This window comes from Diabrotica undecimpunctata, chromosome 3 (assembly GCF_040954645.1).
Source record: "Diabrotica undecimpunctata isolate CICGRU chromosome 3, icDiaUnde3, whole genome shotgun sequence".
Lineage (NCBI taxonomy): Eukaryota > Metazoa > Arthropoda > Insecta > Coleoptera > Chrysomelidae > Diabrotica > Diabrotica undecimpunctata.
The window spans coordinates 56,655,675-56,676,724 of record NC_092805.1 but is presented as its reverse complement, the minus strand read 5'-3'; the positions used below and the strand labels follow the sequence as shown (position 1 = coordinate 56,676,724).

General features: G+C 31.3%; 1 protein-coding gene across 1 annotated transcript; it reads left to right on the top strand.

Annotated features, from left to right (window-relative positions):
* Positions 1–3,759: 3,759 nt before the first annotated feature.
* LOC140436833 (uncharacterized) lies at positions 3,760–10,461 on the top strand. The gene is made up of 2 exons (XM_072525965.1): positions 3,760–4,204; positions 8,243–10,461. The coding sequence occupies exons 1-2, from the start codon at positions 3,973–3,975 to the stop codon at positions 9,223–9,225; spliced, it is 1,215 nt and encodes a 404-aa protein (XP_072382066.1). The 5' UTR covers positions 3,760–3,972; the 3' UTR covers positions 9,226–10,461.
* The last annotated feature ends 10,589 nt before the right edge of the window (positions 10,462–21,050 follow it).

The following is a 21,050-nucleotide window of genomic DNA, read 5'->3' as shown; positions in this document are numbered from 1 at the left end:
TCATGAAGATAAAAAGCAGTTCTATAAGTGTGCACCAAAACTAACACACTCCCATATATATCCTACATCTTCTGAAAAAATGCGAGTAAAACTAGCATCTCAAATTTTAAGTAACACTGTTGCAAGTTCTATGTATACATATATTTCTCTTGGTATTCTTCCATCAGATGCATTGAGAACAATAGAAATTATTGAAAAATTTAATAATTTGTTTGATATTTTAAATTCTACTGATAAGAATAATCCTAACAAATTTAAAAATGTATTTGAGGGAACTGATTTTCAGACCAATTACCTAGATTCTATGATAGATTTGGTACATAAACTGAAAATATTAGATAAAACAGGAAAAGATGTAACATGTCGTTCGCGATCAAAAAAGTGTTGGATTGTAACAATGAATGGTGTTAAAAAGCTTTGGGATAACTTAAAGTCTCATGATTTTAAATACTTAAAAACAAGAAGACTTAACCAAGACTGCGTGGAAAATTATTTTGGTAGTATAAGACAACAAGGTGGAAATTCCATCAATCCAACTCCCATACAATTTCAGAGGGCATTTAAAAAACTATTTTGTCAAAATTTTTTGCATTCTAACAAAATGAATTGCAAAGATGATTTAGATAAACGTTTAATGGATTTAAATGTAAAAAAAACTTGTAGTGAACAATACTCTCCAATGAAGGCTATTTCGCTTCCAGATTGTGATTACAGAACAGAAAAACTAACAACCCAAAATGCTTTTCAATATGTATGTGGTTATTTAATTAAAAAGGCTCTCAATATTCATGTTTGTCATATATGTATTAAATATTCAAAGGAAATAGAAGAACTAGATAGTAGTTTGTTATTGACACATTTTAAAGCATACAATATTGATAAATGTGATTATGGGGGACTGAGAACTCCAAGTGAGAACTTCGTACAATATATTTATAAATTGGAAATAATGTTTTGTTCTTCATTTGAAGACTGGCTACATAGGGCCCAAATGATACAATTGTCTACCGGAGAATTTAAAACAAATTGAGAGTTATAAAAAACATAGATATCAGTATAAAACTAAACAATGGATTGGAAACAAAATAACACGATTCTGCGAGGAGCAGATTAATTGATAATAGTAATAAATAAAAAATATCGAAATATACTTTGTTTACCAACTACAATATTTCTTGAATTTATTGACATATTTATGTCACATGCTATATTAAAATGAATGTATTTTTGTAAGTGCGCATATGTAACTGTTTATATTAATACATTTGTTAAATATTAGCTTTTTTGTACATATATTTTTTAAGTATCACACACAAGGGGTGCTACTTTTATGGTAGCTCTATTTCAGTGATTTTTCATGTTTATTTAGTGTTAAGTATGCTTATTTTTTGTAAATCTATATTATAATCTAAGCTTTCTAAATAAACATTATTATTAGTATTAATTACAATAAATTTCTATTATTATTATTGTGTTTTATTACAATTTTTTACCCCTCCCTACCACAAATATGATATATCCAGGCGAATTGAATGTAGTACTGTACAACCAGAAGTTTAAGAGACCTCAGATGCACATAAAGAGAAATCGAAGAGGTATACGTGTATATTAATTACAATAAATTTTTATTATTCTGTTTTATTACAACTTTTTACCCTTTCCTACCATAAATTTGATATGTCCTGGCGAGTTGAATTTACTACAATACAACCAGAAGTTTCAGAGACCTCAGATGCATAGAAAGAAATCTAAGGGGTATACAGTCATTCTAGCCGCAGCTGCAGAGTTTTTACGCGCAGCGAAAATATCGTGGTGTTGGAGGTTAATAGATATTCACATTCAAAGAAATTCCTCAACGGGAAACAAAAAAAGTCAGCAACTTAAGACAAAGTTAATAGAAATTTCAAAAGTATAATTCTGTATTGATAAGTAAAAAAGTCTGAGTCAAAATGTAGATTTTGAGTGATGAAGTGTTTTATTAACCTTAAAAAAAACGATAAAAAGTAATAGAAATCAACTGCTTTTCATCTCTATTTTGAAATTAACTCTCAAATTCAATCGATTTTTATCGGTTTTTTAACGTACTAAAATACTTTTAATACGGTAATTTGTTTGTTAAAAAAAAAACAAATCGATATTTTTGACTTAACAACTTTTTAATTATCAGTACAGAATTGATATATTAAATCAGAAAAGTTATATTAAATTTTACAGAAAAAATAAAATTCATACAAAACAGATTACTTAAAAATGATTACTTCATTTCTCAGTGTAACTATCATTTGACTACAGTTTTGAAAGACTTCCTCACTACTTTTCTTCGTGTAATAATGCATAGTTTCATTGCCACTGTCACTCTGAATTTCTGTCCTCCCAAATCATATTGTTCTGAAGCTATTTTCTTGTGGCATTTTAAATTAATTACTATTTAACTGGGAATAAGCCACAATTAAAGGTTAAAATACGTTTATTGACGTTTCAATTTCCACTTCGGAAATCGTTCTCAAAATACAAACATTAGTAAATTAAACAAATTATTTTAATAATTTAACATAAGTAAGTCAGTAACATATAGAGAATACATCATTTATATTTTTTAAATAACAAACATATAAAATCGGAATTTGGTATTTATTGAAGGTAAAATAAATGCAAGATCAAATACTTACCATGTCGGGATAGTATTATGAGGTTTTTTTCCTGGTTTTTCCCTCATAATTTACTATGGAATCACTAACAGGAGAAATTTACTGTCATCATGGCATGTATTTGTCTTTTTAAAGACGAATTACATGTTATGATCTTTTCTGACGGATATTCTCAAGTTAAAGTTGATTTCATGTAATCGAATGAACTATCTTATAAGTAAAGTCGTCCCAGGAACGCAACTCAACAATATTGGCAATATCATTTTAAAGTCGTCTACTTTAAAACGTATAATGTATGTCTGAATTGTCAATATAGATGAGTCAGATAAAATTAAATTAATAGAAGAATTTTTCACTAAGTAACAAAAACAAAATTTGTTTAATTTACTAATGTTTGTATTTTGAGAACGATTTCCGAAGTGGAAATTGAAACGTCAATAAACGTATTTTAACCTTTAATTGTGGCTTATTCCCAGTTAAATAGTAATTAATCCCAAATCATAGTATCATCCTATATCATGCTCCCAACATCAAAGCAAAGAATATAGACGCTTCACAACAAGAAGCGAAAGCTTTGTCGGAAACTTTGATCACAGAATACTCCATCCCATCCGTTGGGATGGAGTATTCTGTGCTTTGATCAAAGAATATAGACGCTTGAATATATAAACTCCATTCGCTTAGCTCGGGCATATTTTGACAGATTCATTGTCGGAAACCTACAACACAACAATTCCTACTTCTCAGTATTAATAGCTCAAGTATCCTACTATTACAGACTTCTTTCTTTAAAAAAAGAAGAATTATTCTAAACAGTCAAAGTGTATACTAAACCCATCAAATTTTGGATAGTATATATTTAAAAAATATATATTTAGTTGTTATAATTTAACATAACTATTTATTATATGGTGCAGATAAATAAATATTGATTGTCGGTAATTCGCAAAGTTCTATTTTATTTACTATTTAGTTTGTTTACTATTAATATTGGCTATGAGTACGTGTGCTTGGTTGTATAGTAATTTCCAGCCACTTTTAGTCTGTCAAAAAGTAACTAACTTCGCAAAAAAATAATTACTAAATTCACTAGACAGTTCGGACTGGAAATAGGAATAGCGAACCGAGTTTACCGTCATGTTCATGTTGTTGTGAATGTTGTGATGTGATTAGTATTCTGTGCTTTATATATTCTTTGTAGGTACTCTCATACCAACTCATACTCTGGTTATTCTTGTCTGTAATGTAAACTAATTGTGTGTTTCCTTATATAGAATATTTCCTTTTATATATTATTGAAATACATAAAATCAAGAGTATTCAAATGGAAGTAAAACTAGAAATTAGCGAGGAAACCTGTAAAATGAAAATAGAGTATAATGACCTGAATGATGCTGTTTTGGGTGGCTTCAAATGTGACATTCAAGAAGAATCAAATAGGCAAAGTACATATGACACATTTGATTATTTAGACTTAAATGAGGATCCTATAAATACTAAAATAGAACATGGAAATAAACTTAACCCATTTGAAGAAAAGCAAAAAATTGAAAATGGTTAGTAACTAGGTATATATTTAAGTTTTTCTCTCATAGTTAGAAGTAGTATAATTGGAAGAAGTAGTAATATAATTAATATAACTTTTTTACCATCTAATATCATTTTCATTTTAAAAATAATTTAAGCCTATATAAGAGACAATCACAAATTAAGTACTTAGTTAAATGATATTTTGTTAACAAAGACAACTTCAGCAATGTCCTTTCAAAATTTCTTTAAAATAATTCATGAAATTCAAATCTCCTCAACTAAAGATTCTTTTCTAATCTTGCTTTGACTCATCTTTACCAGAATATCAGTTAATGTGACAATACAGATCTCACTATTCAATGAAAGACTACCAATAAAACTTTGCTGACCACATTTTTTCTTATACATATTGAAATTTCAATTTTTTCATAATTAATGATTTTAATATAAAGGTTTACCATCAATGTTTACTCTAGGCCTAGTAGCAATGACTATAAAGGAAAATATGTATATTTTTGATAGTCAAGGATTTGTTTGTATTTTAGCCCTAAAGTAAAGGATAATTCTAATGGTTCACATAAATGTTATCATTTCTATCCATATGCAATTTTTATCATTTATTGAAAAATTCAAAGAATGTAATGATAAAACTTTCATTTTTTCATGAAATTTAAAAAAAAGAACATTAATTAAGATGATTGTTGTGTATGTTATCATATTTCAAATATTTATGGATGTTAAATGATGAGAAATAATGAAAAATTAAAACAAAAAAAACAAACTTACCTATTTGTTTCCAAATCCATTTCTCTTCCAATGTTAATTTAACATTTTTCTTCTTTTTTGAAATTGTTCAATTTTGACAAACTTCATCTGATGGACATTCTTTATAGATTCTTATTTTATCTTTTTAAACAATTTTTAGCTTCTTCTCCTATAACAGATTATTGGTAAAGTATCAACTAAATATGTCCCATTTTATATGTTTCTTAGGTTTTAAGTCCTTTTTTTTTCATAAAAACTGTCTGTTCTAAGCCAGTCATACTGTAGTCAATTGGCTTATTGTACATCTTCCATTTCTTCATGATACATATTCCAGGATTCTGGAACCCTGTACCAGCTTATACAGTTCTAATCTATGCATACCATATATTTTTGGAGTCACTCTGCTTGGACCGTGAATCTCTTCAGCAAATTTGTTTCAACAGTATATTCAAGTGAAAAAGTAAATCCAGTTTCAACATTTTCAAAAAATAGATAGTATTTTAATAATGTGTCGCAAATTAATTTTATCTGAAGTATTTAATAAATTTTCCTCTCTTTCAGTAAAATATATTTTAGGTCCTGATTATTACATACCCAATAGTGTTGAACCAGTATGCTTACTCATGGTCAAAGTCTGTTGGAGATCTTTAAAATGTCATTGTCACTAGGTGCTTTCTTACTATGTAAAAAGAAAGTTTATATAATGAACAACAAAATTTACTTACATTATTAATTATACAGTGTGTCAATTTTAAAACTTACAATGGGCTACAGCTCATGAGCAAAAGCAAAACTCATGACTTGAAAGAGAACTCACCCCCATCAGTCCCCTAGGCCCTACCCACCACAACCAAAAAAGTTTAAATTGCAAACCACTACTTGTGCTACATCATTGAAAAGACTATAAAAAATTCTAGCCAATGGTATAAATAATAATTATAGCATTAATTGTGAAACTTTGACATGGAAAATTTAATGAGGTTTTTGTTTTAATGAGGTTTTTGTTGATTCTGTTGATGATCCTGTATAATTATTGTTTAATAATTATACAGGAGGGTGTTAATATCAGCCGGCTTACTATGACTTTTGTATTTGTAATGCTATCTCATGGACCTTTATTTTTAATGATTAGTGCCATCGGAATTTATTTTTGGTTAAATAAAATCTTAATTTGCAGTTTTTGCAAAACAAGTTGAAAACATCTTTTTTTTTGGGTTCTGTCAGATTCAATAATTTTTGGTTTATCTGAGAATTTTAAATGTCATTAGTTTTCATCATTTCTATGATCGGTACTGTGATTCAGCTGTAGTTGTCAGGATGGTTTACAGTATACCTGAACTTGTAGAGATCATTTATTAAAATCATCAAAATATACTTTAAGTCCTGATAAAATACCCAATATTGTGTTGAACCAGTATGCTTACTCATGGTCAAAGCCTCTGTTAGAGATCTTTAAGATGTCGTTGTCACTAGGTGCTTTCCTACTATGTAAAAAGAAAGTTTTATTATGCCCATTTTCCAATTGGGGAAGAGAAAGAATATAATGAGCTATAGAAGGATTTGTTTGCAATCTCTATTACTAAGGTTTTTGATAGTTTGGTGTGTTCCCATATAACTTGGCAATGTAGGTAGATAATTGTAAATGGGCAGCATGGGTTTCAGCAAGGGAATTCAACTATTACAAATCTACTTGTATATTAAAGCAAACTTGTTAAGGCATTTGACAAAGTTAAGTAGATGCTATCTATACTGATTTCTTTAAGGCATTCGATAGAGTGAACCATATTATATTATTGACTATTATGCAGTCTTTTATACTATTAGTCGCGAATTAGTTGAAAAGTTTAGAGAAACGGGATCAGCGCAAAATAAAAAAGGGATGCCCCAAGATTACTGAATGAAGCATCCCAAATTGAGGCCTTGGAAATTTTGCAATAGAGCCTACTGCATCAACACGTCAAGTATCTGCAATGATAGGACTTTCACATGAGTCGGTTAGAAAGATGTTGAAATTACATAAGTTTCACCCGTAAAAACAACAAATTCTTCAAGAACTAGGCGGTGATGATCCAGAACGACGAATTGAGTTTTGTGAACTCATGACTAAAAGAATTCGCGTTGAACTGAGAATGTTAAAACATATTTGTTTCACTGATGAATGTACTTTTATGCTGAATGGTAATGTAAATAAACAAAACTGTCAGTACTGGAGTGATGCGAACCCGCATCGATTTAGAGAAGGTCACACCCAATATCCTGAAAAACGGAATGTTTGAGCAGGAATATTAGGCGATGCTATAATTGGCCCCTTGTTCATACCTGGCAATTTAAGTGGCGACATTTATCTCAGTATGCTGGAAAACACCATCGAAATTGAAGCACCTCAGTATGCATTTAATTGTACATGCATTAGAGAACCAAAGGGATGATCAAGGCAACATAGCTCTAGACGAAGTTTTGCTGCACTTCCAACAAGATGGAGCACCTCCTCACTATGCACTATCCTCACTAGGCACTGGTTGGATACTAATTATCTGAACAAATGGATTAGAAGGAGAGGTCCTATTAAGTGGACACCGAAGTCACCAGACTTACCGCTACCTGCCTTTTTTCTATGGGTTTACCTCAAGTCAGTTGTTTATAAAACTCTACCTACGTCGCTTGGGGAATTGCGAGAAAGAATTATGCAAGCATGTCGCGCTATTACTAGAATATTTGCCAAAGTTCGTGCAGAATTTGAAAATAGGCTGTATTATTGTTTACAAAACAACGGAACCCACTTTGAACATTTACCTTAATTGACATTTTTAACAAATTTGACAAATCCTCATTAAATTTTCCATTTAAGCCAAAGTTTCACAATTATTGCTTCATCCTGTATAATTGTTATTACCATTGGATAGCATTTTTTATAGTCTTTTCAATTATGTATCACAAGTAGGGGTTTGCATTTTAAACTTTTTTGGTTGAGGTGGGTGGGGTATAAGGGGTTGATGGGGGTGACTTCTCTTTCATGTCATTTTAGTTTCTCCCTATATCCTAGAAATCAAGCATTTTTCGATATCAGCTTTTGTTCGTGAGATATAGCCCATTGTAAGTTTTAAAATTGAGTATTAATATTAATTTTTGTATTTTGAAAACTATTTTTGAAGTGGAAATCGATACGTCAAAAATAAACTTATTTTAAACTTAAATTATGGCTTATTCTCAATAAAAATAGTAATTGCATCAAGATGCGACAAGAAAATAGCTTCAGAACAATATCAAAATATTTCTATTATAGTTAGTTTGTATTTTAGGTTACCTCCGAGAGGAAAACAAAATGGAAATTATGGAGGCACCAATTGAACATTCATCTTACGAAGGAAATGATATGGGTCCACATACTGAAGTAAAAACATTAAATCAAAATATGAAAGTTACGACTGGACAAAGACCATACAAGTGCAAAATTTGTTTTAAGCAATTTACTCAAGCAGGTCATTTGAAAACGCATTTGAGAGTGCACACTGGAGAAAAACCTTACAAGTGTGAAATTTGTTGTAAACAGTTTAACCAAGAAAGTTCTTTGAAAAGACATTTGAGAGTGCACACTGGAGAAAAATCTTACAAGTGTGAAATTTGTTTTAAGAAGTTTACTACAGCAGGTCATTTGAAAACACATTTGAGATCACACAATGGAGAAAAACCTTACACATGTGAAATTTGTTTTAAACAGTTTACCCAAGCAGGCTCTTTAAAAACACATTTGAGATTGCACACTGGAGAAAAACCTTACACATGTGAAATTTGTTTTAAACAGTTAAGCAGAGCAGACTCTTTGAAAGCACATGTGAGATTGCACACTGGAGAAAAACCTTACACATGTGAAATTTGTTTTGAACAGTTTAGCCAAGCATATTCTTTGAAAACACATTTGTTAGAGCACACTGGAGAAAAACCTTACACATGTGAAATTTGTCTTAAACATTTTACCCAATCAGGTTCTTTGAAAGCACATTTGAGATTGCACACTGGAGAAAAACCTTACACATGTGAAATTTGTTTTAAACAGTTTACCCAAGGAAGTTCCTTGAGAACACATTTGCTAGAGCACACTGGAGAAAAACCCTACACATGTGATATTTGTTTTAAGAAATTTTCTCAGAAAAGTCACTTGACAATACATTTGAGAGTGCACACTGGAGAAAAACCTTACAAGTGTGACATTTGTTTTAAGGCATTTTCTCAAGCTAGTGCTCTGAAACAACATATGAGATCACACACTTCAGAAAAACCATAGAAGTATGAAAGGTGTTTTAATGTTGCTTTAACATGAGCTTTATAACAAAAAAGACAGCAGAAAGTTCCGAAAATATAAATCGTCACATTTTACAGAAGACAATCAAAAGAGGAAGATGCCAAAATTGCTATAAGGAAGTGGCGAAGAAAGAGGCTCGAAAAGGAGCTCAACATACTCAAAAAAAAATGTAGACATATTGCATATGCATCTGTACAGCTACACACAAAGATTGACTACATCAGCATGCTGTGCACCATATACATAAGTACATAGCAGTGGTGCACCCAGAATTTTCCTGGGTGCACATCGTCGGGTTGGTTGTACATCGGAATTTTTTTTATGCTTCCTCCATATTGAGTCCTTAAAATTTGGTTTTTAGTTTAATTTAAAGTACTAAAGACAGCAGTGCCAAAGATTCAGGTATCTGTTATCCTGCCTACCAACTAAACCCACCCTCTCCTACTTTTGCGAAGTTTACTGTCGCACGTACCGTACTCGGAAAGTGGGATGTCCGCTGTAAGGCTGACATTTTTGGAACACTCCGTTCTCTTTTTAGATCTCATCTCTGTCGTTGGTCCGGTTGGTGTTTCTCTTCTTTTTTTTTTTTTAATTACTGTTCGGATGTAATTGTGAACACTATTTCATCCCTCCCTACTTTCCGTCATCTTCACGATCATCTCTCACAGTCACAGGGTACATACCTATTTCTCTATACATTCTGTTTCTCTCCACTGTACATCTATTACACTCCAGCATTGTGTGAGTAACAGTGTCGGAATATTCGCAGTATAGACATTTATCTGTATCTGTCTTTCTGGTGCTATGAAAATACACCCTAAAACAGACAATCTACCCAGTCCCTTAGGCTCGGGATCAGCATATTGGTCCACTGGGCAACACCTTCCGTGTTCCACTATTCTTGCCATGTTTCCATTGACCTTTTTTCTTTTTTTTATGGCTGTTGTCAAATGCTCTCTTCACTCATAGAGATGTCTCCTTTCTACCGCTAACACATGCAGATGAACACAACCCGTGATAGTCTACAAGACCATCGCAGATACAGTCCTGTCTACTTTTATCATGAGCCTAATATTAAGTATCTATATCTAAACATAATGAAAAATATTATTAATTATTGTGTTTAGTTCTTAATTGCCAATTAGACAATACTTAATTGTATTCTACATATTTAAAGTGGTAATTTAATTATTAAATTAGCGTTTTGATTTTTTTGCATTATGTGTGAAAGACAAGTTACATTTTCCTACTATTCTTTATATTCCCTTGGGGTGGGTGATTAACTCCCAAACCCTCCCCGGGTGCGACACAGGTACACAGTGTGCCATTGGCAATTATTGCTGTGCATCAATATGGTTCACAAATACATAATGGCAAATAATACTAAATTACCTTGGCAGTCAACCTGTTAAAGCTTATGGTTGGTTGTTGTCTGATGGTAATCGGCTTTACTGCAATTTGACAAATGTAGGAAGAAAGAAAAGGAATACTACTGATACCATTAATCAATTGAAAATAATATAATTTGCAATCTTTATGGGAAAGTAACAGTTAAAAGAAAACAATGTGTTTAGTTCAAACACATGTTTTATCAATAAAGTGATATAAGGCTGAATGCTCGAATAAATGAATTTTAATCAAATAAAAGGCAGATATCGAGCACAGTTTTTATTAAATCTTGCCCAAGTACTTTCACTCCTAGAGCATCTTCAGGGGCATTTCGTCAAATTAGGCTTTCCAACAATATATACATATATAGAATGTCATAAACATTAAAGAGAAGAGAGAATTATTAGAGTATCTATTACGTGGAAATGCCACGACCTCGAGATTATTGGAATATATGCTCCGTCAGAAAATGCATCAAAAGCAGCTAAACAAATATTCTACGAAACCTTATCGGAACTCATTGAAAATATAAATAGCCGCAAAGAAATTGTGTTGTTGGGAGATTTTAACGCTTGGACAGGAACAAAAACAAATGACAAAGTCGTAGGAAAATATGGTGACGCTAAAACAAATGAAAATGGGGAACACTTAATCGAATTCTGTAAACAGTACTCTCTAAAAATCCTAAACGGATTCTACCAACATAAAAACATACATAAGTACACCTGGGTTCAACCAACGAGAAACACAAAGTCAATTATAGATTATGTCATCACAAAACAAGAAACACACATACAAGTTAAAGACATAAAAGTATTAAGAGGACCGGAGTGCGGAACTGACCACTATATGGTAAGATCAAAATGTTACCTACAGTATCGACCTCGGCTACTACATCAAAATGACAACCAACTAGCTCAATCAAAACCCCTGGAATCGAATCTACCTAAATACAATATTGATGCACTGCAAAACGACTCGACATCATTCTTATATAAGCTGCGACTCAGCCAAAAATTGGCAAACCTGATCTACTCCTCAGCCCAGAATACCTATAAACAGATAATCAATGAAGCAGCTTACGAAGCGCTCGGCACAATCCAAAAGAACAAAAAGAATACTCCATTGTGGTGGACAAATGACATCGCCAATGCAGTACACAACAAGAAACAAGCATATCAAAAGTGGCTACAAACAAATGATCCAGATGATAGACGAACATATGCAAAATCAAACAGAGAAGTAAAAAATTTAGTAACTAAAGCAAAAAATTTTTCCTGGGATAGTAAATGCGAAGAACTCAACAAATATATAGGGTCAACAAGATCAAGGGAAGCATGGAAAACGGTAAAAAATCTGAGAACAAACAGAAAAGAAACGAGTAGAATAGATTTAATAGAAGAAAGATCTTGGATCGAACACTACTCACAACTTTTGACTGAAACAAGACCTCAATTCACGAATATCAGTTCAACAACATATGAACTGGAATTCAGTGAAGACGATGAAATAACAGTACAGGAAGTCGAGAATGCAATACAAACTCTAAAAAATCGGAAGTCATGCGGACCACAAGGTATACCAAATGAATTATTAAAACATAGCCCACAAGTATTACGGGAATTACTGGCGTATGTCTTCACCTTATTCTATAATGGACACGACTTACCACCGGAGTGGACAAAAGCACATATTAACAACATCTACAAAAAAGGAGATCGAAAGAATTGTTCAAACTACAGGGGGCTAAGTGTCATAAATTCACTCTCAAGACTGTATGGAAAAATAATAAAAAACAAAATTGAAAAAGAGATGACAGATGTTGAAGAACAGAATGGCTTTCGTGCAGGCAGATCCTGTATGGACAGTATATTCTCTCTAAAGCAAGTTATCGAGAAAAGATTAGCCCACAACCTTTCAACTCATATAGTATTTATAGATCTGACAAAGGCATACGATAGTGTACCACTTTCAATGCTTTGGGTAGCAATGGAAAAACAAGGAATAAGCAAAAAAAATATACAAGCAGTACAACAACTCTACAAAAATATGACGGCAAACATTAAAACTGGAAATAGATTAACTAGAGAAATTCCTATTAGTAAGGGCCTAAAGCAAGGCTGCTGCATAGCACCTACACTCTTCAAAATATATCTAAATGAGGCACTCTCAGTGTGGAGAAGAAAGTGCTGCAATATGGGCATCCCAATCGGAGATGATAGATTGTACACGATACACTTCGCTGACGACCAAGCCATTCTAGCTGAAGACGAGAGTGATGTAGGCTACATGCTTAGAAAACTGGAAGATGAGTATACCAAATGGGGCCTCATAATTAATATACAAAAAACTGAGTACTTAATTGTAGGAGAAAAACCAGAAAGCCTACAAATCGAAATGGGAACTATAAAACCAACAGACAATTTCAAATACTTGGGAGTCCAAATAACATCAAAAGCAGGAAGTAGCGAAGAAATACACTCCAGGATTGGCCAAGCAAGATCAGCCACCAGACAGCTACACGGACTATTATGGAATAAAAAAATAACAAAAGAAAATAAAAGAAGAATCTATAAAACAATAATAGAAAGTATTGGGCTGTACGGCGCCGAACTCTGGGAAATAAACCAAAGAAACAAATCAAAAATTAAGGCCATGGAAATGAACTACTGGAGACGATGTTGCCAGCTCACTAGACTTGATAGGGTGAGAAACGAAGATATTGGGAGAGAAATGGAAATCGATCTAGACATAATAGACACAATCGAAGCCAAAAGACTTAACTGGTATGGACACCTTCAGAGAATGGTTGAAAATAGATGGCCAAAAAAAATAGAAGAATGGACTCCGCCAACTAGAAGAAAACGAGGTAGACCAAGACGATCCTGGAGAGACGATGTCGACGATGCAATGACCGCCAGAGATTTAACAACTGAAGATTGCTTCGACAGAAAACGCTGGAAATTAGGATGCGAGAAGCGGCGCCAGCTGTAGAAGACTCGCTTGTTATATATATATATATATATATATATATATATATATATATATATATATATATATATATACAGTAGACTCCCTCTATAACGAGAACTGAAATGACAGACTAATTACATCGTTATAAGCCGATCTCGTTATATCAGACAATAATAATACTGTGCATACATATGAATCTGTAGTTTTCTAAACCATTAACTTCCTACAGTGAAGCCATTCGGAGCAATATAAGATGCTAATAAATATTGTTTGAATGGCGTTTTTGAAACAAAGTTATTTACTTTTATTGTCAATGAAATATATTAAAACATAAAAGAGTTGTTTCCTTTTATTATCAATGATATACGTTAAAACAAAAAATCTGTACTAATATTTTTTTCCAACTACATAATGTATAAAGCGTATTTTCAAGGATAAAATAAACTATTGCTTCTGCAATTTTAAGAACTCATTTTTAACTGCTTTAAATGGTCCAGTATCATTCTATCATATTTTCTAAAGATGTGAAACAGTTGTATTTAATCATTGTAAAGAAGTTTATTGCGGGCTGCAGTTAAGTTTATTGAGGGGCTGTTTGAAAAGGTATTTAAAGCCACGACCGACCGGACCAAAAACGTAAAAAACACGTTTTTGGATCTTATTTTCTCTCGTTATAACCAAATTTGCCTCGCTATAGACGGTTATAGTTCAATAGAAATTTCACGGGACATCTAATGTATCTCGTTATAAGCGAAATCTCGTAATAACCGTGTTCGTTATAGAGGGAGTATACTGTATATATATATATATATATATATATATATATATATATATATATATATATATATATACATTAAAAGATACATTGACACAACACGACACAAGGACAAATAGTTTAAAAATGATTGAAAACGTCGAAGCTACATATTGGGTGGCATCAGGAGAGAGAATGGCTCCTGGACTGTTCTCTCTCCTGATGCCACCCAATATGTAGCTTCGTCGTTTTCAATAATTTTTAAACTGTTTGTCCTTGTGTCGTGAGTCCTTGAATCGTAATGTTGAAGTAAAAAGATATTTCTAGCGTCGTTAAAAGCCTCTAGTAAGAGGCTTTGAATTTGCGGTTCACCTAATTTACTATCAGAGGTCTTTGGATTTCTTGTTAATTCGTATAGATGTCGCTGCTAGCGTACCTGGCTGTTATTTTGGTTGTAATAACCAAATACTAGACTGCATTTCATTTCAGTTGAACTTCCACAAGTGCTCCTGATGATGAGTTGAATAACTCGAACGTGTAGAGCAATGGTGGAGTTCCGATTGAAATGAAATGCAATCTTTTACTTTCATATATATATATATATATATATATATATATATATATATATATATATATTGTTATGATGTATTGTTTGTTTGAATGATGAGCAATGAGTATTTTTAATAATATAGGGTTTTTATCGCGGTTCTCAAAGAATTAGTTTGTAAGTACTTTTTTAAATTATCTTTATTATAACTATTATGAAACACACATATATATCTAACCTAGCCAATGTAAATTTAAAATAAACTATCTTTAAATTGATATTCTTATAAAACTAATTAAATTCTATAGACAATGTAAAATTTAAACAAACTATCTTCAAAATTGAAATTGTTATGACACTAACTAAATTATATTAACAAAATTTTGTACCTTTCTTTCACTGAATGCCTAAATGAACTGTTTTCCACTATATAGATTCTAATCACCACTGAATGTCTTCGTACTTCGGTTATCCTTGTTTTTGTGAAATTACTTTTTCCAATTATCAGCTTCTACCAATTTAAGATATATTTTTCTTCACCAGCATTTATAAACCACCAAGCAAACCAGCAAACAGCATTTATATTTATTCTTCTTTTCAATATACCAATATCCAATTATTATAAGTTGATTTATACTAATCTCCAATCATAATATAATTTTAATTCCTTCCAATATCCATCCAATATTCTTCTAATATACTTTTATAATCTTCAATAATTATTTGTGTATAATTATAAATGTGCATTAAAATATATGCATAATTTTTAATCTTCATTTAACTCACTATATTAAACAATTGGACTATTTGTAACTGATTGACTGACTCCAACTAACTTTCACATTTCTTACTAAACTTTCTGACTGCTTGACTTAAACTTTCTGACTGCTTGACTTAAACTTTCTGACTGCTTGACTTAAACTTTCTGACTGCTTGACTTAAACTTTCTGACTGCTTGACTTAAACTTTCTGACTGCTTGACTTAAACTTTCTGACTGCTTTGAATCCAAATCACCGGGTATTTATATCTTTTTGGATGTTCCAGAACCATCTGGTAAGAAATCATGTTCCATTTGTTCTATTAAATACATGTCTGAATTTTCTGGAACAAACCATTTCGCAAACAAAGCCATCTCCGGTGATCTAGAGAATTCCTTACTTATCTATCGAGAATTTTGTTGGCATTTAGGCTTTTCAGATCAGAGTATACATTTAAATCAGTAACTTATATAAATTAAACATTTTAATTTAATAAATTACACATTTTAAACAACATATTATCATTATAACCCCCATGCCCGGGTATCTCTTATGGGAGTGACAGTCCTCTGAAATTTGTATTTCCTAAGGACACCAGAGGGCGTAGCATAAGACAGTGACTGCGCAATACCGCAACCAACAAAACAAGTACGCCATTTTTATTGTGGTTTCGACACAGTGTTTCGAGTTGTATTATTTGCGATTAAATAATTGTTTGCTTTTTTGCCATCATATTTAAATAATTACGGTTTTTAACTGTTGCGTTAATGGTTGTAATAATTACAATAAGGATGTTCAAATGCATATTTTTCCAAAAGATAGGGCGGTAAGTAGAAAATGCTGATATAAGATTTTATTTATTTTTTAATAATTGCCTTAAAATGTCCGATGTTGTCCCAAACTTCTTTCTTTCACGTTATGATGTGTATTAGAATTGTTGCCGATATAGAATTAGGTAAAAGTTTTTTAGGAATTAAAATTATCGCCATTAAAAATGTGGCAATTCTTCAATGTTTTAAGAACTTTTTCTACAAAACTTTTGTTTATTTGTCCTTTTGTAAAGCACCTCTAGAAATATACTATGTAACATTATTTCACAGAAAATATTAAAAACAAACTATTTATTTTTTAGCTTTATGATATTTGGATTAACAAAATTGGCAGAGAAGACTTGCACAATTCATTTTGGACCAGAAGCCCGCTATGTTGGATTGAGATATAAGTCCACCTTGAAATGTGATGCTATTCCTTCTCTGTTTCTGTGTTGTAATTTATAGAAACTACAGAATAGCCACTGTTTAACCAACTACATTTAAATACATGTAATTAATGTTTATATAAAAACGTAAAAAAGAAAATAAAGTAGAAAAAGAACCAACGTTTGTTTTATTTTTGTAATCAAACCCTCAATATTAATCTTTATATTTGAAGAATTACGAGAAGATTTTTTAAAAAGATGTTGCTTTCCTAAGGCCGCCAGATGACGCATTGTCCAGAAATAACTTACACAGTTTCCTATCTATTCAGTAATATATATTCTTTATCTATGATAACCCCACTTTATATTCGTAATTATTCTTAAACGTCACTTCAGAGTATGTATATCTGGTTGCCTAGTCACATGGCTCACTTAAATATATCTACAACATCATAATTACTAAAAAAAATACTTTTTATATGCTAATTTCTTAAAAATGCCCTCACATAAATATATTTTTATTAAATTCTCTAGTATATAACTTCTTAAAATAACCAACTACTTGTTATATCTAAAATTATCTAGTATATAACTTATAAATTATTTTCTTTAAACACCAATCATATCAATATATATATATATATATATATATATATATATATATATATATATATATATATATATATATGTTTCTTCTTTCCCAACCAAAGAAAAATAAATAAAAAAATCCATCGAAATAAAATTTTAAGATATCAATATAAACAAATTGTATATAGTAATTTAAGATAAGATTTAGTGTAGATAAGAATAGAAATTTGTTTGGCAAACGACCTTTTTCCGTTTCAAACAAAATTATCAAAAAACCTTTGTTTAGAATTAGAAGACATTTTACCTGTAAGTTAATCTTTTCATTGTTTGTATAATCGAGTATTAAATGACCATATTCTAATCTTTTGAAATATGTATAAATTGTGTATAGACAAAAGCAATTTTAAAGTAAGCTATTTAGTTTTTCTCTGAAACCGAAATTAGGCTTTTCCAAAATCATGGTAAACACAATTTAAGCTTTTGATTGGACGGTCGTTTTTAAATGGGAATTTGTGAGCCGATCATGAGAACCGGAGAAGTCAGTTATAATTTGGTCATCGAAAAAACAGTCGTTTGTCTCAAGATAGGGTGTGGTTCGTGAGTTGGATACGGGCATTGTGAAAAGAATTGAATAGTTTTGCAGAAGGAGATAGCAAGTAGATTGAAAGAGGTCCTTGTACCTACCGTTGGCATTTTGTGAAGATTTTTGAAAGTAGTTTTACGGCGTCAAGTTGACAAAAGGAGGTCCTTGTGTCATTAATAGGTACTTGAGTTTTTGGAGAAGTACATCAGGTGTTTTTGGTTAGTGCAGCAGGTTTGCAGAGACGTTAGGAAGGAGCCTAGGTGCCAAAAAAGAGAGATCACATCGCTGAGGAGACTGGATTTTTCTGGGTATGTTCCAACATACAACTCAATAAGAAAATAAGCTGTAAGTGTTTTGTACAATTGAATTTTATATCTGTGAAGGATCGGTTTGACATCAGGGTCATTAGCATTCAAATTAAGGAACTGAGGTTTAGTAAGGCTAATCAAAAGTTTAAAGTTTTGTTGTTTTCTTTGTTTCAAGTAAAGAAAAATTTAAGTAAAATTGGTTTTCACTTAATATAAATGTATGTAGATTTAAAATCTTATTATTATAAAAATTTGATTTATTTTCTTGTGTGCTGATTGACAAGATAACGACAGAATTTGATAATTGTTTTATTCGTTCATATAAAATAAAGAAACGTAAATTTTTGTAATATGATTTTTTTTTATTCTTATCTTTCTTCTCTATCCCGATAAAAGACAACTAGAAAATCTTTGAATCGATCGAACACAGGTAATATAAGGAGTTTATTTTACTTTTGATAACAAATAAGTTATATTTTTTTATTGGCTCAATAAACTAAGATTAAAGTCAAAATAAACAATCATAACAATATATACATATATATATATATATATATATATATATATATATATATATATATATATATATATATATATATATATATATATATATATACAGTAGAACTCCAATTATCCGGATCAGATTGAGAAAAAGGAAAAATCAAGTTTGTATAGGCGCCACGTCCTGAGAGAAATGGATATGTATGCAGGAGCCGCGCGCGCAGTAGTTGACCCTTCTAACTGCGAACACACTGTAGTGTAGGAGAATATGTAGCAGGTGCCGCGAGCGTGAGTCATCGCTCCCCCTCCCTATAGCCGGTTGCTATCGCTACACTCCAGAGTTGCCAGATTGGGGTATTTTCCCCCATTTTGGGGGTAAGTTCAAAGGGTCTGGGGGAATTTTTATAAGCTAAACTGGATGGGGGATTATTTGGGGGAAAAAATTGTCTCGGATTTTAGGGATCATCATTAATTAAATTTGCGAATGTAAATAGAACTGACTAGAAAAGGCTATTTCCTACGACCTACATAAATAAATGATATACATATCTGGTTTTTTCAGTAGATACTTTTAAGGCACCAAAAAAAAATGTACTTATCTAAATACTATACAAAAATTTATGCCTTCAGTTTTGAAATATAGATCATTTTGTCCTACAGACCACCGTCGTGTGGTGACGTAAGTTTTAGGAATATGTACTTCCATATATCGGCTGTGGATTAAAGTCACGTAGGATGCAGAATATAGCCAAAACGGAAGGCTAAGAAATTGGGTAATTATTGAGTTAATACAAGAACAAATGGGATTCAGAGCTTAGTCGTCCCAATTTTACACATAATCACGCGTCCGATTTTCTAATTGCGTTTTTTAATTTTAATTTTTAAATATTGGTGACATCAGTTTTTATAAATCGTGAAGTAAAATTATTCATTTTTTAATATGAAAAATTATTCTAATTCATTGTTTTAGCATAAATAGTATAAAAAATTATAGTACAGTCTGTTCCAGTCTACAGTCTTTTCAAATTTATAAAAATTGTAATTATGCGATAAAATTTTAAGTTTGGGGGAATTTCAGTTTCTAAGTGGGGGATTTAGAAGATCGCATCTGGCAACTCCTGACCTGAATAACATATTTGTAAAATAAACGCATAACTGTACAAGATGTGTGAATAAACGATTTGCCAAACATTATGAAATTTAAGCAAAATATATTTGGCAAAAGTATAGAGAAAGTGCCGATGAAGTTAGCTACAAATGACGGACAGATTTGAATTTGGCAGTGCTGCCATATCACAAATAAATTATGAAATATGCGAAATAATATTAATTAATGTTACTAAAGTAGACTTTACACTACATGATTTTATCATATGACAATATCATATGAGATTTGTTATGATTCCTCGTTTCTATAATGTTTTAAAAAATCGTGTTTACACTGCATGATAAGTTATGACTTATGATATGAGTGAGGTTTTGTTGATTTTTCTTTTTGTTTATGGTCATAGAGATATTAGACACAGTATAGGTATCAACTATTAGATTTTGAAACCATTATAATGGAAAATAAATCTTTGATTGCATTGGCTTCCTGACTTTTAATAATAATACGCCGGTATAACAACTGCGTACAGCAGTAAGAAGAAAAAGATCAGACGCCTTTGGGCTCGCAGGTGGGTCTTACGAAGAAATCGTGGACAGGGTATATCAAATTTAGTGTTGATACTATACCAAATTAAAAATAATTAATAAAGAAACTAAACTAAAATTATGACTAAGAAGAGTATAAAACACTAAATTAAGAATAAAATAAGCTAAATAAATAATAAAAGAAAAATACGACATAATTTCAATATCAATGCAACAAACAAAAAATAAATAAAGAATGTTGTCTCTCGTTAAGGGAATGTTACTGAATTGACATAAGAATAAGGCGCGATATTTAAATATGTTGGTGTTACCCGTATTATTACCGAAAATCATATGATTTTATCATGCGGAATAGGTACCGTCCTATTCTCCTGTGACAAGCTATGACGAGCCGCATGACAGTGCTTATGACAAAACACACAGTGTAAACATGTAAATTTCACTTCATGACCAAATCATATGACAAATCACATGATACATCATGTAGTGTAAAGTGTGTATAAATATTCTTTTTAAGTTTTTAAAAGAAGTTTAATTAATTTAAATTTAATTTA

Excerpts from the sequence above, each read along its gene's own strand:
- LOC140436833 (XM_072525965.1), top strand. The coding sequence starts at position 3,973 with ATGGAAGTAAAACTAGAAATTAGCGAGGAAACCTGTAAAATGAAAATA. Across the intron at positions 4,205-8,242 it reads AAAGCAAAAAATTGAAAATG|GTTACCTCCGAGAGGAAAAC; the intron begins GTTAGTAACTAG and ends TTTGTATTTTAG.